This window comes from Macaca nemestrina, chromosome 19 (assembly GCF_043159975.1).
Source record: "Macaca nemestrina isolate mMacNem1 chromosome 19, mMacNem.hap1, whole genome shotgun sequence".
Lineage (NCBI taxonomy): Eukaryota > Metazoa > Chordata > Mammalia > Primates > Cercopithecidae > Macaca > Macaca nemestrina.
In genome coordinates, this window is record NC_092143.1 from 40,620,470 (window position 1) to 40,640,052 (window position 19,583).

The 19,583-nt window shown below is 38.3% G+C and overlaps 1 protein-coding gene across 2 annotated transcripts in view; it reads right to left on the bottom strand.

Annotated features, from left to right (window-relative positions):
* Positions 1-12,850: 12,850 nt before the first annotated feature.
* The window catches only part of LOC105489417 (SMAD family member 4), a 61,702-nt gene continuing 54,969 nt past the window's right edge, over positions 12,851-19,583 (bottom strand). The window contains exon 12 of one of the 2 annotated variants that reach the window (XM_011754237.2): positions 12,851-19,571. In XM_011754237.2, coding sequence (XP_011752539.1) covers positions 19,360-19,571 — 212 coding nt within the window. In that variant the 3' untranslated portion in view covers positions 12,851-19,359. The remainder of the gene's footprint in view (positions 19,572-19,583) is intronic. The other variant, XR_011616879.1, reaches the window with a different exon arrangement.

A 19,583-nucleotide genomic window follows, 5' to 3' on the forward strand; every position in this document is an offset into this window, starting at 1 on the left:
CCCCACATCCACTGTCTGGAAACCACTGCATCCTCTGATCCAATTCACACCCGGCCCCTCTCATGCAGTGCAGGATGCTACTACCTTAAACGGGGGTATCAATGAAAAATAGAAGTGAAGTCAAATAAGACCTGGATCACAAATCTATAAATCTCAAATGGCAGCATAATGGGAAGCAGTGATGAGAACCTGAGGACTATGAAAGGGTCTTTAGTCCTGAGATTATGGCAGCCCTCCCATTGGCATTGCATGGGCACCAGAGCCCTAGACTGCTCAACACAGATCCAGAGAGCCAAGTAACTTTTATAAAACCAAGTAAGGAAAAAAATCCTGAGTTGGTATCCTAGCTGCAAAAAAAGGCTAGCAAATGTCGTCTTTTAACTGGATCTTTTTCTACCCAGAATAAGATTGGAGTTCTGTCGCAATTGAAAAAGGTGAGAAGACGTATGGAGTAGGGAAACTCCGTAATATTGGTTGAATAAATGAGTTACAAAGAAATGAATAAAATATATTGATATATTTCATTGGGATAAACATTTTACTGAAATATTAGGTTTCTGACATTCTTAATTGTGTCCAGGTAGGCTGGTTCAGTAAGAACCAATTAAGTTGGCTGGCTGAGATGGCTTAAGCCCGTAACCCCAGCACTTTGGGAGGCCAAGGAGGGTGGATCACTTGAGGTCAGGGGTTCGAGACCAGCCTGGCCAACATGGTGAAACCCTGTCTCTACCAAAATATACAAAAGTTAGCCAGGCATCATTACATAATAGTAAAGAGATCAATGCAACAAGAAGAGCTGACTATCCTAAATATATATGCACTCAATACAGGAGCACCCAGATTCATAAAGTAAGTTCTTAGAGATCTACAAAGAGACTTAGACTCCCACACAATAATAGTAGGAGACTTTAACATCCCACTGTCAATATTAGACAGATCAATTGAGACAGAAAATTAACAAACGTTAATTTTTTTTAAATATTTAGGACTTGAACTCAGCTCTGAACCAAGCGGACCTAATAGACATCTACAGAACTCTCCACCCCAAATCAACAGAATATACATTCTTTTCAGGACCACATCGCACTTATTCTAAAACTGACCACATAATTGGAAGTAAAACATTCCTCAGCAAATGCAAAAGAACGGAAATCATAACGAACAGTCTCCCAGACCACAATGCCATCAAATTAGAACTTAGGATTAAGAAACTCACTCAAAACCGCACAACTACATGGAAACTGAACAACCTGCTCCTGAATGACTACTGGGTAAATAACAAAATTAAGGCAGAAATAAATAAGTTATTTCAAACCAATGAGAACAAAGACACAATGTACCAGAATCTCTGGAACACAGCTAAAGCAGTGTTTACAGGGAAGTTTATAGCACTAAATGCCCACAAGAGAAAGCAAGAAAGATCTAAAATCGACACCCTAACATCACAATTAAAAGAACTAGAGAAGCAAGAGCAAACAAATTCAAAAGCTAGCAGAAGACAAGAAATAACTAAGATCAGAGCAGAACTGAAGGAGATAGAGACAAAAAAAACCCTTCAGGCTGGGCACAGTGGCTCACACCTGTAATTCCAGCACTTTGGGAGTCTGAGGCGGGTGGATCACGAGGTAAGGAGTTCGAGGCCAGCCTTGCCAACATGGTGAAACCGTGTCTCTACTAAAAATACAAAATAGAGCCAGGCATGGTGGCGCGTGCCTGTAGTCCCAGCTACTTGGGAGGCTGAGGCAGAAGAATCGCTTGAACCCAGGAGGCGGAGGCTGCAGTGAGCCAAGATCATGCCACTGCACTCCAACCTTGGCAAACCCTTCAAAAAAAATCAATGAATCCAGGAGCTGGTTTTTTGAAAAGATCAACAAAATTGATAGACTGCTAGCCAGACTAATAAAGAAGAAAAGAGAGAAGAATCAAATAGATGCAATAAAAAATGATAAAGGGGATATCACCACTGATACCACAGAAATACAAACTACCATCAGAGAATACTATAAACACCTCCATGCAAATAAACTAGAAAATCTAGAAGAAATGGATAAATTCCTGGACACATACACCCTCCCAAGTCTTAACCAGGAAGAAGTAGAATCCCTGAATAAACCAATAACAAGTTCTGAAATTGAGGCAATAATTAATAGCCTACCAATTTAAAAAAGTCCAGGACCAGATGGATTCACAGCCAAATTCTACCAGCGATACAAAGGAGCTGGTACCATTCCTTCTGAAACTATTCCAAACAATAGAAAAAGAGGGAATCCTCCCTAACTCATTTTATGAAGCCAGCATCATCCTGATACCAAAACCTGGCAGCGACACAACAAAAAAAGAAACTTTCAGGCCAATATCCCTGATGAACATGGATGCGAAAATCCTCAATAAAATACTGGCAAACTGAATCCAGCAGCACATTGAAAAGCCTATCTGCCACAATCAAGTAGGCTTCATCCCTGGGATGCAAGGCTGGTTTAACATACGCAAATCAATAAATGTAAAAATCCGTCACATAAACTGAACCAGTGACAAAAACCACATGATTATCTCAATAGATGCAGAAAAGGCCTTTGACAAAATTCAACACCCCTTCATGCTAAAAATTCTCAATAAACTAGGTATTGATGGAACGTATCTCAAAATAATAAGAGCTATTTATGACAACTCCACAGCCAATATCATACTGAATGGGCAAAAACTGGAAGCATTCCCTTTGAAAACCGGCACAAGACAAGGATGCCCTCTCTCACCACTGCTATTCAACATAGTATTGGAAGTTCTGGCCAGGGCAATCAGGCAAGAAAAAGAAATAAAGGGTATTCAAACAGGAAGAGAGGAAGTCAAATTTGTCTCTGTTTGCAGATGACATGATTGTATATTTAGAAAACCCCATTGTCTCAGCTCAAAATCTCCTTAGGCTGATAAGCAACTTTAGCAAAGTCTCACGATACAAAATCAAAGTGCAAAAATCACAAGCATTCCTATACACCAATAATAGAGAGCCAAATCATGAGTCAACTCCCATTCACAGTTGCTACCAAGAGAATAAAATGCCTAGGAATACAACTTACAAGGGATGTGAGGGACCTCTTCAAGGAGAACTACAAACCACTGCTCAAGGAAATAAGAGGGGACACAAACAAATAGAAAAACATTCCATGCTCACGGATAGGAAGAATCAATGTCATGAAAATGGCCATACTGCCCAAAGTAATTTATAGATTCAATGCTATCCCCATAAAGTTACCGTTGACTTTCTTCACAGAATCAGAAAAAACTACTTTAAATTTCATATGGAACTAAAGAGCCTGCAGAGTCAAGATAATCCTAAGCAAAAAGAACAAATCTGGAGGCATCATGCTACCTGACCTCAAACTATACTACAAGGCTACAGTAACCAAAACAGCATGGTACTGGTACTGAAGCAGATATATAGACCAATGGAACAGAACAGAGGCCTCAGAAATAACACCACACACCTACAACCATCTGATCTTTGACAAACTTGACAAAAACAAGCAATGGGGAAAGGATTTGCTACTTAATAAATGGTGTTGGGAAAACTGGCTAGCCACATGCAGAAAACTGAAACTGGTTCCCTTCCTTACACCTTATACAAAAATTAACTTAAGATGGATTGAAGACTTAAATGTAAGACCTAAAACCATAAAAACCCTAGAATAAAACCTCGGCAATACCATTCAGGACGTAGCAATGGCAACAAAAGCCAAAATAGACAAAGGGATCTAATTTTTTTTTTTTTTTTTTTTTTTTTTTTGAGACGGAGTCTCGCTCTGTTGCCCAGGCTGGAGTGCAGTGGCACCATCTCGGCTCACTGCAAGCTCCGCCTCCCGGGTTCACACCATTCTCCTGCCTCAGCCTCCCGAGTAGCTGGGACTACAGGTGCCCACAACCACGCCCGGCTAATTTTTTGTATTTTTAGTAGAGACGGGGTTTCACCGTGGTCTCGATCTCCTGACCTTGTGATCCGCCCGCCTCGGCCTCCCAAAGTGCTGGGATTACAGGCGTGAGCCACCGCGCCCGGCCCTAAAGGGATCTAATTAAACCAAAGAGTTTCTGCACAGCAAAAGAAACTATCATCAGAGTAACAGGCAACCTACAAAGAAAATTTTTGCAATCTATCCATCTGACAAAGGGTTAATATCCAGAATCTACAAGGAACTTAAACAAATTTACAAAAAAAAACTACCATCAAAAAGTGGGCGAAGGATATGAACAGACATTTCTCAAAAGAAGACATTTATGCAACCAAAAAACATGAAAAAAAGCTGATTATCACTGGTCATTAGAGAAATGCAAATCAAAACCACAATGACATACCATCTCATGCCAGTTAGAATGGCGATCATTAAAAAGCCAGGAAACAACAGATGCTGGAGAGGATGTGGAGAAATAGGAATGCTTTTACACTGTTGGTAGGAGTATAAATTACTTCAACCATTGTGGAAGACAGTGTGGCAATTCCTCAAGGATCTAGAACCAGAAATACCATTTGACCCAGCAATCCCATTACTGGGTATATACCCAAAGGATTATAAATCATTCTACTATAAAGACACATGCACACATGTGTTTATTGCGGCACTGTTCGCAATAGCAAAGACTTGGAACCAACCCGAATGCCCATCCATGATAGACTGGATAAAGAAAATGTGGCACATATCCACCATGGAATACTATGCAGCCATAAAGAAAGGATGAGTTCATGTTCTTTGCAGGGACATGGATGATGATGGGAACCATCATTCTCAGCAAAGTAACACTGCATATTCTCACTCATAAGTGGGAGCTGAACAATGAGAACACATGGACACAGGGAGAGAGGAACATCACACACTGGGCCTGTAGGGGGTGAGGGCCTGGGGAAGGGATAGAATTAGGAGCAATACCTAACGTAGATGACAGATTGATGGGTGCTGCAAACCACCATGACACGTGTATACCTATGTAACAGACTTGCACGTTCTTCACATGTATCCCAGAACTTAAAGTATTAAAAAAAAAAAAAAAAATTAGCCAGGCGTGGTGGTGCACACCTGTCATCCCAGCTACTCAGGAGGCTGAGGTAGGAGAATCGCTTGAACCCGGGAGGCAGAAGTTGCAACATTGCACTCCAGCCTTGGTGACAGAGCAAGACTGTCTCAAAACAGAAAAACAAAAAAAACCTAGCCTGGGCAACATGGCAAAACCTTGTCCCCACAAAAAATACAAAATATTAGCCAGGCAAGGTGGTGCAAACCTGTAATCTCAACTACCTGGGAGGGTGAGGTAAGTAGGATCACTTGAGCCTGGGAAGTCAAGGCTGCAGTGAGCTGTGATTGCTCACTACACTCCAGCCTGGGCAACAGAGTGAGCCCTTGTCTCAAAGAAAAAAAAAATGTTTTTTAACATGAAGTGTAAAGTACACTCTGCTCTCTGAGAACTCATGGGTGGCAGAGAGAGGTGGTTTACCTAACAAGCCCACTATACAAAACAGGAGTTAAAGGAGGCTCTGAAGAGCCCTGCAGGCTACTTCATGGTCGACGTGGACTTTCTCAGAGTTCTACAGGAACACCACGGGCACGGCAGCAGTCACAGATGTCCCCAGCCCTGCCCTCTTCCTATGCTTCCATAACCTGCACTGCCCCTGATTTCTGCCTGAAGCAGCAACTGTGGCAGCTGATGTGGACCATGGTAGCTCTGCAGGTTTTCTTCAAGTAAATGCTTCCCCAGTGGTCCAGCAGCCCTAGGTCCCCAAACCCACAGGAGATTTGTAAAAGGTTGTTACTGTCACAACCATTCTAGTTCTGAAGGTAGAGAGTGGGTTTGTGGGTGCTCATTTTACTATTACACTGCATATCTTATATATTATGTTTTTCTTTATCATTACACAGTATGTATGTATGTATATATGTATGTAAATATGTATGTATGTATGTATTTTGGGATGGAGTCTCTGTTGCCCAGGCTGGAGTGCAGTAGCGTGATCTCAGCTCATTGCAACCTCCACCTCTCAGGTTCAAGCAATTCTCCTCTAAAGTAGCCATTAGAGGCTACTTCAGCCTCTAAAGTAGCTGGGATTACAGGAGCACACCACCACACCCAGCTAATATTTTTGTATTTTTTGTAGAGACGGGGTTTCACTATGTTGGCCAGGCTGGTCTCAAACTCCTGGTCCCAAGCAATCGATCCACCTTGGCCTCCCAAAGTGCTGGGATTACAGGCATGAGCCACCACCACACCTATCCCAGCATCGTTTTAATTGTTTTAAATGCCAATAACTATAGCCAAAGGGGTTGTCTGCAAAGTTCTAAGGAATTTTGCAAAGGATACTGTTGGCACTGGAGCTCTCATGGCTGATCCTCCTGCCTGTCAATTGACTCCTGCTTGTAGCCTGCGTCAGATGATGGTGATGTCAGCTGTCCCTGCCGCAAGGACAAGTGAGACAGATTCTGTCCCTGCTGAAGTCCTGCTTCCTGGGCCTATCAGTAGATACTTGTGGAGAGGCTTGGCTGCCTTCCCTAATTGAAATCCCCTACTCTTACTATACCTGCTGTTACATTTCTGTTTCAGGGATGTTTTAGATTTGCCCATTTCTATGTGTTTTCACTGGCAACTCACTAAGGTCACATCCTCCAACTCTTGCTTTCACCTTTTTGGTCCCAAAGAAGGAAACCTCAAGAATGCTGTCACTGATGGTGAAGAGATGTCCATAGATGACAATTATGAGGCAGCCCTAGAGAAATGCTAGTCCTAACTGAAGCTCTAAGATGGAGGGCCACCTCCAGAAGAGTCAATTAATGAATGGAACTGAAAGGTTGTCGGATGTGACTGACCGTAATGAAGAAATTTTATTATTCTGTTGCAAAGTTGGGGGCTCAAATAAGAGCTACACAGAAAAACAAGCAAATGAACATATTGAGGCAATTAACCTCCAGGAAAAGGCAAAAAAGTTGTGTAAGATATAAAATTTACAGAGTGGCCCAGCTGTGAATAACGAATTAATCAAAAGTTATGATTTACTTTCTTCAGTGAATGGGTAATAATGGTGGTAGTAGTGATACGAGAGAGCTAACTCATCATTTTCCAGAGTAAGAAGTCAGTAGATGTCTACATTTAATAATAAAAGAACGGGAGAAAGATATGGCAATATGAGTATGCTATTTACAAAGATGAAGATGTGAGTTAACCCAGAAAAAAACAGCTAAGAAACAGGAATGGGAGTGGAAAATGGGGAGGTAAGAGACTGTTGTCTTTCATCATAAGCCTCATAGTAACGACTTTTTAAAATTAAAACTTTGAGATAATTATAGATTCACATGCAGTTCTAAGAAATGACAGAAAAATCCCAGGTACCCTTAACACAGTTTACCCCAACAGTAACATCTTGCTAAATGCTAGTACAATATCACACCAGGGTATCCATATTAATAGTCAAGATAGACAACATTTCCATCCCTAGAATAATCTGTTACCCTTTTAGATTCACACCCACTTACCTCCCATCCTATGCCATCCCTTGGCAACTACTGATCTGTTCTCCATTTTTGTAATTTTGTCATTTCAAGAACATTTTGTAAATAGAATAATCCATCTTTTGGGAATGGTTTTTTTCACTCAACATAATTCTCTAAATGTTCATCAAGGTTACTGCATGTATTAATAATTTGATCCTTTTTATTGCTGAGTAGTATTCCATGTGTGTATTACAGTTTATTCAACCATTCATCTGTGAAGGACATCTGTGCTGTTTCTAGTTTCTGGTTGGTATACATAAAGCTGCTATAAACGTTCAGGTACATTTTCGTATTTCTCTGGGATAAATGCCCAGGATTACAATTGGTGGGTTAAATGGTAGGTACATGTTTAGTTTCTTTAAAAGGAACTGCCAAACGGTTTTTCAGGGTGGATGTACCATTTTACATGCCCACTAGCAATGTGTATATGTGGTCCATTTTCTCTGCATCCCCACTAGCAGTTGTCACTATTTTTTATTTTAGCCTCCCTGATTTATGTGTGGTGATACATCACTGTGGTTTTAATTTGCATTTTTCTAATAGCTAGTGATGTTGAACATCTTTTCATGTGCTTATTTGCCATTTGTACGTCCTTTTTGGTGAAATGCCTTTTGTCCATTTTCTAATTGGATTTTTTTTATTGTTGAGTTTTGAGAATTCTTTATACATTCTAGACACAAGGCCTTAATTGGATATGTGGCTTGTAAATATTTTTTCCCCGTCCAAAACTTGTCTTTTTATCCTCTTAACAGGGTCATTCACAGAGCAAAAGTTTTCCATTTTGATGAAATTCAATTGATCAGTTTTCCCATTTCTGAATTGAGCTTTTGGTGTCAAGTCTAAGAACTTCTTGATTAATTCTAGATCCCAAAGATTTTGGTTATTTTCTAAAAGTTTTATAGTTTTACATTTTAAGTATGTAGTCCATTTTTAGTTCATTTTTGTACAAGGTATAAGACTTGGGTCAACATTCATTTTTATGTGTGTCCACTTTCTCCATCACCATTTGGTGAAAAGGCTAGCTTTCCTCCATTGAATCGCTTTTGCATCTTTGTCAAAAATCAGTTGTATTTGTGTGGATCAGTTTCTGGGTTCTCTTTTGTTCCACTGGTCTATGTGTCTATCCCTCTACCAATAACACGCAGTCTTGATTACTGTAGCTATAATACCTTAACATCAGGTAGACTGATCCCTCCCACTTTATTCTTTTTTCAACATTGTTTTAACTATTCTAGTTTTTCTTTACACATAAACTTCGGAATAATCTTGTTTGTATACAAAAACATCTTGTTGAGATTTTGGTAGAAATTGCATTAAGCCTGTAAATTTTAATAAAATTGAGGGAGAATCAACATCTTTACCATGTTGAGTGTTTCAATCTATGAACATGGTTTCTCCATTTATTTAGATCTTTATCAGCATTGCATAGTTCTCAGCATGTAAGTCCTATACATGGTTTTTAGACTGACACCTATTTCTTTTTTTAAGTGGTGTAATTGGTATTGTATTTCTAATTTGTGTTCACACATTTCATTGCTAATAATAGAATTTTTGTCTGTAGAGCTTGTATCTTGTGTCCTTGCTGGACTCATTTATTAGTTACTTAAAAATACATTCTTTGGAATTTTCTACATTGATAATCATATCATCTGCAAATAGGAACCATTTTGTTTCTTCCTTTCCAATCTGTATTTCCTTTTCATGCCTTATTACACTGGCTAGAACTTTCAGCATTATTTTGAAAAGAGTGGTAAAATCAGACATCCTTGACTTGTTCTCAATCTTAGGCAGAAAGCATTCAGTTTTCACCATTAGGCATAAAATGTTAGGTGCAGGTGTTTGCTAGATGCTCTTTATCAAGTTGAGGCAGTCTCCCCCATTCCTATTTTTCTGAGTTTTTATCATGAATGGTTGTTGGATTTTGTCACGTGCTTTACCTGCATCAATTGATATGACAACATTTTTCTCCTTTAGTCTGACAATGTGGTGGGTTAGACTGATTTTCAAACATGAAGTCTGGGATTCCTAGAATAAACCCCACTTGCTCATGATGTATTGTTTTTTTATAGGTTGCTGAATTCCAGTTGCTAATGTTTTGTGAGGGATTTTTGTGTGAATATTCACAAGGGATATTGATCTGTGATTTTCTTTTTTTTGTATTGAGTTTGTATTAAGGTAATACAAGTATCATAAAACGATTTGGAAAGTGTTTCCTTTTCTTCTGTTTCCTGGAAGACTACAAAATTGGTGTTATTTGGTAAGAATTCTCCAGTAAAACCATCTAGGCCTGATATTTTTGGGATTTTAAAATTAAGAACCTAATTTCCTTAATAGTTATAGACACTCAAATGATCTATTTCATATTGGATGAGCTATGGTAGGTTTTCAAGAAATTGGTGTTTCCACTAGTTTGTCAACTTATGTGTGTAGAGTTGTTTGTAGCATTCTCTTATTATCCTTTTGATGTCTGCAGAATCTAGTGATCTCCTGTTTCATTCCTCATATTGGTAATTTGTCTTCTTTGTGAGTCTTACTAAAGGTTTTTCCAATTTTAATTTTTCCAAATAACAAGCTATTTCATTGGTTTTCTCTAATGTTTTTGCTTCAATTTTAGTTTCTGCTCCTATCTTTATTTCCGTCTTTTGGCCTGTTTTCAGTTAATTTTGTTTTTTTTTTTTTTTTTTTTTTTTTTTTTTGAGATAGTTTCACTCTGTCACCCAGGCTGGAGTGCAATGGCACAATCTCAGCTCACCGCGACCTCCATCTCCCAGGTTCAAGCAATTCTCCTGCCTCAGCTTCCCAAATAGCTGGGATTACAGGCATGCGTAACCACGCCTAGCTAATTTTTGTATTTTTAGTAGAGATGGGTTTTCACCATGTTGGACAGGCTGGTCTCAAACTCCCCATTTCAGGTGATCTGCCTGCCTCAGCCTCCCAAAATGCTGGGATTACGGGCATGAGCCACTGCATCCGGCCTTGCTCTCCTTTTTCTAGGTGCTTGAAGTGGGAGCTTAGAGTACTGAAATTTTCCCTTTTTTCCCTAAGGTTTGCATTTAGTGCTATAAAGTTATCTTTCAAACTGCTTTTGCCATATTCCACAAACATTGGTGTTTTATTTTCATTTTCATTCAGTTCATGGTTTTGTTAATTTTCCTTGAGACTTCTTTGACCCATGGATTACTTACATTGTTTTAAGTGTTTGGAGATTTTCCTGTTATCTTTCTGTTGATGATTCCTAGTTTGATTATATTGTGGTCAGAGAAAACTTTGTCTTCTTTTACACTTTTTGAGTTTTGTTTTATGGCCCATGATATGACCTATCTTGGTTTATGTTGTTAGCATTTGAAAGATAGATGAATGTTGCTGTTATTGGATGGCTTATCCTATAAATGTAAGTTAGATCTTATTGGCCGATAGTAGTGAGTTCTTCTATATTCTTGATTTTATGTTTAATTCTATTGATTGCTGAAAGAGAAGTATTATAGTCCTCAAATATAGTTACGGATTTATCAGTTTTTTTTCTCCACATATTTTGCTGCTCTGTTGTTTGGTGCATACACATTTAGGATTCCTATGTCTTCCTCATGGACTGACCCTTTCATCATTGTATGTTCCTCTTTGGTATTTTCTTTGCTCTGAAACCTATTTTGATATTAGTATAGCCCCATTACTGTTTTCTTTTAATGTTTACCTGATATGTATCTTACCATACTTCTTTCAGCTTGCATTTATTGTTAAGTGAGTTTCTTGTAGACAGTATACAGTTGGGTCATGTTTCTTGATCCATTCTGCCAGCATTTCTTTTAATTAATATAGACCATTTCTATTAATGTAATTATTGATATGTTAGCATCTAAGTCTCCAATTTTCCATTTACCTTTGTTCTGTTGTTTCTGTGTTCTTTTTCCTGCCTTATCCTAAGTTACTTTTTGAGAATTCTCAACATTTTTGAGAATTTCATTTTGATTTATCTGTAATGATTTTGTGTATACATCTTTGTATACTTTTTTCAGTAGTTGTACTAGGAATTTCATTATATATTCATAACATCACAGTCTACTATTGTCATTTTGCCAGTTTGAGTGAAATGTAGAAAACCTATATTCCTATAGGTTCTTTTACTCTTACCTGTTTATAATTGTTTTAAATATTTCCTCTGTATACATTTTGAACCACCTCAGGCAGTGTTATAATTTTTGTTTCAACTATCAAATATAATTTAGAAAACTCAAGATGAGAAGGAAATCCTACTTACCCATATTTTTGCTTACCATGTTTTTTGGGTGGTTTTGTTTTTTCCTTCCTGATGTTCCAACTTTCCTTCTATCATTATTTCCTTTCCACTTAGGGAACTTCCTTTACTACCATTCGATTAAGGTAGGTGTGCTGACAATGAATTCTCTGCTCTCCCTAAACCCCTCCTGTCCATCTGGCTGAGATCCAGTGGTGGCCCAAAAAACTATCAAAATATAGATGTGGATGCCACTCCAAAAGTAGGTCAGAACTAATGGAATTATTCTTTTAGAATACAAAGGGCTGAGGAGAAAGGGCATTACAATTTATCAGTGAGACAACAGGGGTGGGAAAGGTTTGAAGAAGTGATGGAGACGTCCTCAGCTTTGAGACTGCCATTTGTGGGAGAGTTGTGATGTGGGAGGAGATGGAATTAAGCACAAAGAATTAAGGGTCAAGAGCAGAAGGCAGAGAAACACACAACTGCCCTTTCTCCTGAAGTGCTCCACAAAGGAATGTTTTTCCTTTTTCTCAACTTCATGCTAACCTACTATCCTCTTCAAGTTCTGGCCTAAAATACTCTAAATTTCAGGTTAGCAAACAGGTGAGAAGAAATCTCTCAGCCCGATAAACTCTCTGAAACTCATGTCAGCAAGCTTAGAAATCAAATGTTGATGTGGTCATGTTATATACAAGCCATTGCCATAGAGGCAACTTACCTGACCACCACTCCCCTCCCATTGACCCCCATTTCACAGAGAAGGCAGATGGAAGAGAAACAGCTTTCCTTATCCCTTAGCTGGGCAATGAAAGGGTCTCCAATTTCCAATTTGTACCTCTCCTTTAAGCATCCTGGTTCTCATATCCCCTAGCACCCATCTCTCTGATCACCATCACTCCACCTTCTCCTTTTAAAAATGAAAAATGGGGATTGTTATTCCAGGGTCATATTTTAAATGTCACATTTCCCATTTCAATGGCCACAAGGCAATAAAGGAAAATGCTGACCTAAAGTTTGAAAATTCTCTAAGTGATTAGAAACCCTTTCCAGATCCAAGACATCCACAAGCTTAAGAAAAAGAATGAGCACATAATGATTTAGTTGGCTTTCTCTTTTAATCAAAAACATACTTTGTTACAGAGTTCTCAAGAAAGGTTCAACTATTTTTTAGCCACAGACTTTAACCAGGCAAAAGTATACAGAAAGCCACAAACGAACTCCTGGGACTTTCAACTGACCAGTTGTCCCAAAAGCAGAAGCTAAGAGTGGCTCTTCTCTGGCTTCTGGCATAGCTGCATTCCTCTGAATTTAGGGGAGGAAACAGTTGGGAAATACCACCACCAAATCTGTCCCCAACCCCCAACTCACTTCTTCTAAACTGGGCTCTGCAGCCCACCAGGTTTTCATCATCTATAAGCATTCACACTTTTCCCTTAAATCACATGTCCAATGCATTGAACAGAACTCAATACTTGAAGTTTGCCAACTCCATGTTTAGTCTTAATCAATCCAAGCCCATGAGTCCTTCTATCAATGACAAGCAGCCTTTGCAACAGCAGCTGGTTTCAACCCTTCCTCTCCAGCTACCACAAAGCTGGCCTCTACCAGTACTCCCCAACCCCCCACCCTCAACCCAGCCCCACGGAAGGCTCCCAGGTCCTTGAAAATACCAAGTTCATTAACTGTACTCATCCAAGGTAGACTAGAAGAGAGCTCTGAATGATCCAGCCAAAAGTCACTTAATCAAAATGGACCTAAAAAGAGCCAAGAATAAAGTTAATAATCATCTACTGGTATTGTTTTCTTGAGTCATATAAACCAGTTTAATTGATGTGGTTCAGGGGAATTTCCTTGTTTTGAGCATAATATCACTAGGCATTAACAAGAGGTTTTAAATCCATTTTCACTGAAAAAAAAAATTACCAGCACACATCACTTAGGAGGGTGGTGTCACACACACCAACTCGAAAGCTAGAATGTCATGACTCAAAGAAAGCCTTAATAAACTCTGACCAGAGATGACAGAAAAATGAAAGCTTTTCCCTCTCAGGGGTGTGTGTGTGTGTTTGTAAAGTGTTTATTGCAGCTGCTAAGGTGGTGCTAGGCCTTTGGTTAAAATTAAGTCTTAAGGGCATACTAGGTAACTTTTTGTCCATAAAAGAACAGTAATAAAATATCAAGCCCAGTCTCCTTTGAATAACATGGAAATAAGTAAAAAGCCCCCTCAAACAGCAGAACAAAGATAAGGAAGAAATCCAAAACTGCTGCAAGGTAGCCAAGGTCACTTAAATTTCAGAGCTGGAATAATCAATCTATTCCAACTCCCTCATTTTACAGATGAGGCAACTAAGGCCCAGAGAAGATAAATGACTTGCTCAAAGGTCACACATCAAATTCGTGGCAGAGGGCAAACTAGAGAGTGCAACTGTCTGGCCTGACCCAGAGCCATTATTTTCAGGTTGAACAAGAACACTGGCTCTGGACCTATTGAGAAAGCATTTAAATAAACGGTGTAAAAAGTATCCACATCAACAGAGAGAAATGATTGTCTTCACCAAAGGTTTTCCTTAGTCCTTATTACATTAAAAAAAAAAAAAAAAAAAAAAAGGAAAAGAAGTTTCATTCATTCATTCATTCAAGTCTGATGTTAAAAATCCCTGAAAACACTAGCAATTACTTTAGCTACTCCTTGGGGCAGGATGTCAGACCCTCAATTCTCAAAAAGGCACCTATAGGTCAAAAATATCTGTACAGGAGTAAGGCCAGAAGGCAGGGCTTAAAAGGGGACACCAAAACAAAACAAATGGCCTTAGTTTCCCAAGGTTTGTTTTGTTTTGTTGTGTGGTGTTTGCTGGTGTCCTCCAGGCAATGGTATTGCCTCTGGCTACTGATGCTAATTTAGTAACCCTTGTAACCCCAGTTTTTGTAAGAGCAGCATTCAAGTGGAAGCAATGAAACCTTTCAAAATATGATTCTAAGGGGGAAAATATGAATATGACTCACTTCTCTCTATCTCAACTACCTGAAACTAAGCAAGAATCAGGAAGCACTCTAAGCTACATCAAACTGGTATCAAATGCCAATGCAATGAGGTCCTTTTCAGCACTTCACAAGTGTCTTGGGTCCTGTCCCAGAGTTTGTACTTGTGTTTTAAAAGAAAGTTCTACTAAGTTTGGTTATCTGGTTTCCTTGCCTAAGCAGTCAGAAATGAAGAATCAGAAAGAGAAGAAGAAAATGCTAAAAGGAGACACACTTAACACCCACATATGAATGGTACCTATCAGAGAGGGAAGAGACCAGGAGGGGAGAAGCGGGTTAAAAAAAACTAAAAATTCAAAACCATAGCTGTCTGAGACCATTTAGTAAAGGCAACACAGTCCTGCCTGTTTTAGAAGCCCCTGAAGTCCACAAAGATAGCCAAGCACAAAAAGAAATGTTACATGTAGTATATCCTCTGATATGCATATTAAATAACTCCACCAAAAAAAGGCTAAAAATTAAAACATTTTACTGCTTAAATAAGGCAATTCTGGATTATGTGGAAAATTTCATTCCACAGTGATTCCAGATAAACAAGATAAGCAACCTAGCAGCACTGGGACAACTGCTAGGGATAAGGCTGGGCCTAGGATGCCACTTTGCAGATGAATGAAGCCATGGACTTTTTACATACTTCTTGGTATATTCAAAGAAATTACTTAGTTATCACGGAAAAAAAATGGAAAGGCTTGCACAAGATTCTCATAGCCTATTCTCTATAGTCTTTGCAAAAGATTATTTAGATAGCTATCTGCAACAAGATGGATTCTGCCTTTAAGGAAAAAAAAAATGCATTTCTTTAAAATGAGTGTACCCCACCTACAAAATAATTGTTAACTGGCTTTAGAGGTAATTGCTTTCATATACTCATTTACCTCAGTAACCTAAATTTACCATTTTCCCAATCTGCTATCATTAAATAAAATGCCAATAAAATTGGCAATAATGAAGGGAGCAAACTAGAAATTGTCAACAAAAAGAATTCTGTTCCACTCAGAGAATAAAACTGCTTCTCCCAAAAGGCTCAGAAAGGGTGTGAACTAATATGACTCTGCATAAAATAGTAACTATTAACTAGTTACCATCAAACCAGGCACAGAAATATTTCTTTACCATTTTATTCTTTAACCTCCATAGACACTTAAGGAGCATTATAGTAAAATGTAAAAATTTCCTTCCCCAGATGACCACAGTCAAAGATACCTGCAACTCACCTTCCTACAATTAGCAATAAACTTTAAAAATAATAAGATACATATTATCTGGGAGACAGGACATTTTATTCTGCCTTCAAAACTTGTATTACAAACATCCCCCTTTACACACAACACCCGGCCCCACAAAAATGGATTTTAAGTCTGAAATGCAGCACAGCTAATATGAGTTCCATTTACTTGGATGTCTCAAGTATGGCTCTCCTTAAGCCAAACCATGCAACCTGCAAATCTGCACTGTTCACAGGAGGAATGGGATAGGCAACCTATTTAGTGGTTACAGCAACACAAATGAGCCATGTTTCTGGAAAAAGCAAGGTTATATGGCAGTGATTTATTGTCATTATCCTTGTATACCAGGGGCAGTAAACTATTAAAAATGAGATAGACCATATCCCACAAAAAGGATCTACTCCCTGGAAAACAAAGGCAACACCATGAAGGATTTCCTTTGATAATGAACTGAAAGGCACTGGACAAACGTGGAACGAGGTCTTACGGTGGGTGAACATGGCTCATCTCTCATTCAGCTTGCACTGAAATTCAACATTTTGAGTCTTTGAGATATGAATTAGCTAGAGAAAACCCACCCAGAACCATATCCTCATAATTTTACCCTTAAAGTAGACATAAAATTTTAAACCTGTGAGAATCTTTAGTCTTATTCATCAAAGATGACTACCACTAAGAAATAGAAATATAGATTAACAACCAAGCTCTCAGGAATAGCTGATCATAACATATTAGATGTTTTCTCAAAAGCATGTGAGTAAATCTCGTACAAATATAAGCACTTAACAACTAGAAGTATTTCCATACTTTATGGCTCTTAGTAGAAAGAAACCAAGACAGGTGGCTTGGCTCCAAAGAGATACTTCTTAACAAATATTTTCCACATACTTTCCCCAGATGATTAAACATGAAAACTTTCCTTAAAGTAGAAAAGGGAGCAATGAGGCCACCACCACCACCACAGGTACGGTGGTGGCTCACGCATGTAATCCCAGCACTTTGGGAGGCCGAGGTGGGCAGATCACTTGAGGTCAGGAGTTTGAGACCAGCCTGGCCAACATGGCAAAACCCCGTCTCTACTAAAACTACAAAAATTGGCCAGGCATAGTGGTGGGCACCTGTAATCCCAGCTACCAGGGAAGCTGAGGCAGGAGAATCAGTTGAACCTGGGAAGTGGAAGTTGCAGTGAGCTGAAATCATACCACTGCACTCCCGCCTGGGCAACACAGCAAGACTCCATCTCAAAAAAAACAAACAAAAAAGATGCAATGAATTATATCAATGTATGATTAAGGTTTTAATCAAATCATCTGGATTTTAAAAAATCTGTTATTCTAAAACTCACTCCTATTCCTCATTCACAGTAAAATGGACCTAAAGTTAGCAATTTCTAGAGAAGATGTCTTTTTATAAAACTGCCAATAAAAGTTAATCACCAAACTTTTACAGAAGAAAATTAGGCTTTTACTGAAAGAATCTGTAGTACTCAAGAGTACAAATGAGTTGGTAGATAAGTTATTTAAAAACAAAGGTCATGTAACTTGGATCAAGATCTATGTTTAAATCACAGAAATAAGCAAACTCAGTGGTTTCCAGGATGGTCTATTTAAAAGACCTTCTGAGCAAGGCAGTAGAAGCTGTGTTCATTCCAGATGATATAAGGAGGACTATCATGACACAAGTGTTTCTATAGCTACAAGTCCTCCAGGCAAAAGTAGAAACATCTGAAAGATAATCCTTGATTTTATTTCACACTATTTATCCTGTAGACAATCTATTTATCATCTTGTAGACAATCAGGCCTATTTCTGCTATAGTAAAATAAAAATTCAAAAAATAACCAACTCTACACATGATACACAATGTCCATGGGGAAGTCCTGGTAGAGTGTGAGGGAAAAAAACAAAGCTGCCCAATAGAACTGGCTGTTGCCTGTCATTTAGTAGAAGGTACCTCACCACTGAGATTGGACTCAAAAGTGCAAAAGAAAAAAATCTTAAAAATCAAACCTAGAATTCAACTTTGTATGTTGAGATTCAGTTTTATTTATGCTACCAGCTAGGTAAAAAGCATACATATTGTGTCTGTGGTACAGTCAATACATCTGCAACTTTTCTACTTAAATTCTCTATACAAAGTCACTGCCAATTGATATGATCATTGATGGCAAAGGGCTTAGAATAACCAAAAGATATAAAAAAGTTTGCAGTCTTGCCCCAAGATACAAAAACTGAATTTTAAACAATATCATAACATACATGATTTAAACATTATACCAAAAAAAGTCACATCAAATCAAGTACAAAAATATCCAAACTACCTATTATGAACTGTAATGTTTCCATTATTCTGCACAGTATTTAACATAGAATTTAGCAGTTTCCAAAATATTCATTATTTAGTTTAAGCATTGCCACCTTTGCAGAATAGTGAGATATTAGGTAGAGTGACGCTGCTTTTAGTGTTTTAAAAAATACAAAATCTTTCCCTATGAATGAAGGAAAAGAAATTCCTCTTATAGGCTTCTTAGCAACCAACCTTGTGCCTAGAAATACAGAAGAATACAACTACTGTTTCACAGGGGAAAGTATACTTCTTGATAAACAGTCATCCATTAGGAATAACAAATGTAATTTTAAATGACTTTTTTTGTCTGGTAATTTTAAGGGATTCTCGATATACACACAGATTATAGAGTTTTTTGCCTTAGCAAAAATAAAACTGAGGTTGCAAGACAATCTGAATTGAAATCATCTTCACTAATATAACTTGCAAAAAATATTTTGGATGAAAGATTACAATACATTATTAACTTACTTTTTAAACACAGAGTAAAGTTACTCTTGGTAAAATTAACTCACCCACATGGCACATTATTTTTGAAGTATGTTCAACAATAACAACTTGTACACAAAATAACATAGGTGAATTAACTTTGAGAACTTCTCTGCCTTTAAAATCAGCAATACTGGATTTATTCTGTAGAATGATATACATATCGATGTTCTGCAGATAAAAGGCTCTAAGAGGTTTTAAAGGGCTAAATTTTTTAGCACTGGAATGATTCCTTCATACATAACAGGTGAAGAATTAATAAGAATGTGTTTCTCCTAATCTTCAAGCTCTGAGCCATGCCTGAAAAGTTCTAAATAGGAAAAAAAAAAAAAAAATTGTTTTAATCCAGTTTCTGTCTGCTAGGAGCAAGGCAGCAAACACATTTTCAACCCTTTATGAAAAGATAAAGCAGAACAAAAGTGAAATATATCTTCAGATTATAAACAGGATTGTATTTTGTAGTCCACCATCCTGATAAGGTTAAGGGCCCCAACGGTAAAAGACCTCAGTCTAAAGGTTGTGGGTCTGCAATCGGCATGGTGTGAAGTACTTCGTCTAGGAGCTGGAGGGCCCGGTGTAAGTGAATTTCAATCCAGCAAGGTGTTTCTTTGATGCTCTGTCTTGGGTAATCTGGTCCCCAGCCTTTCACAAAACTCATCCTGAGTATGCATAAGCGACGAAGGTCATCAACACCGATTCCAGCAGCAGCTGACAGACCTAACAGAAAAG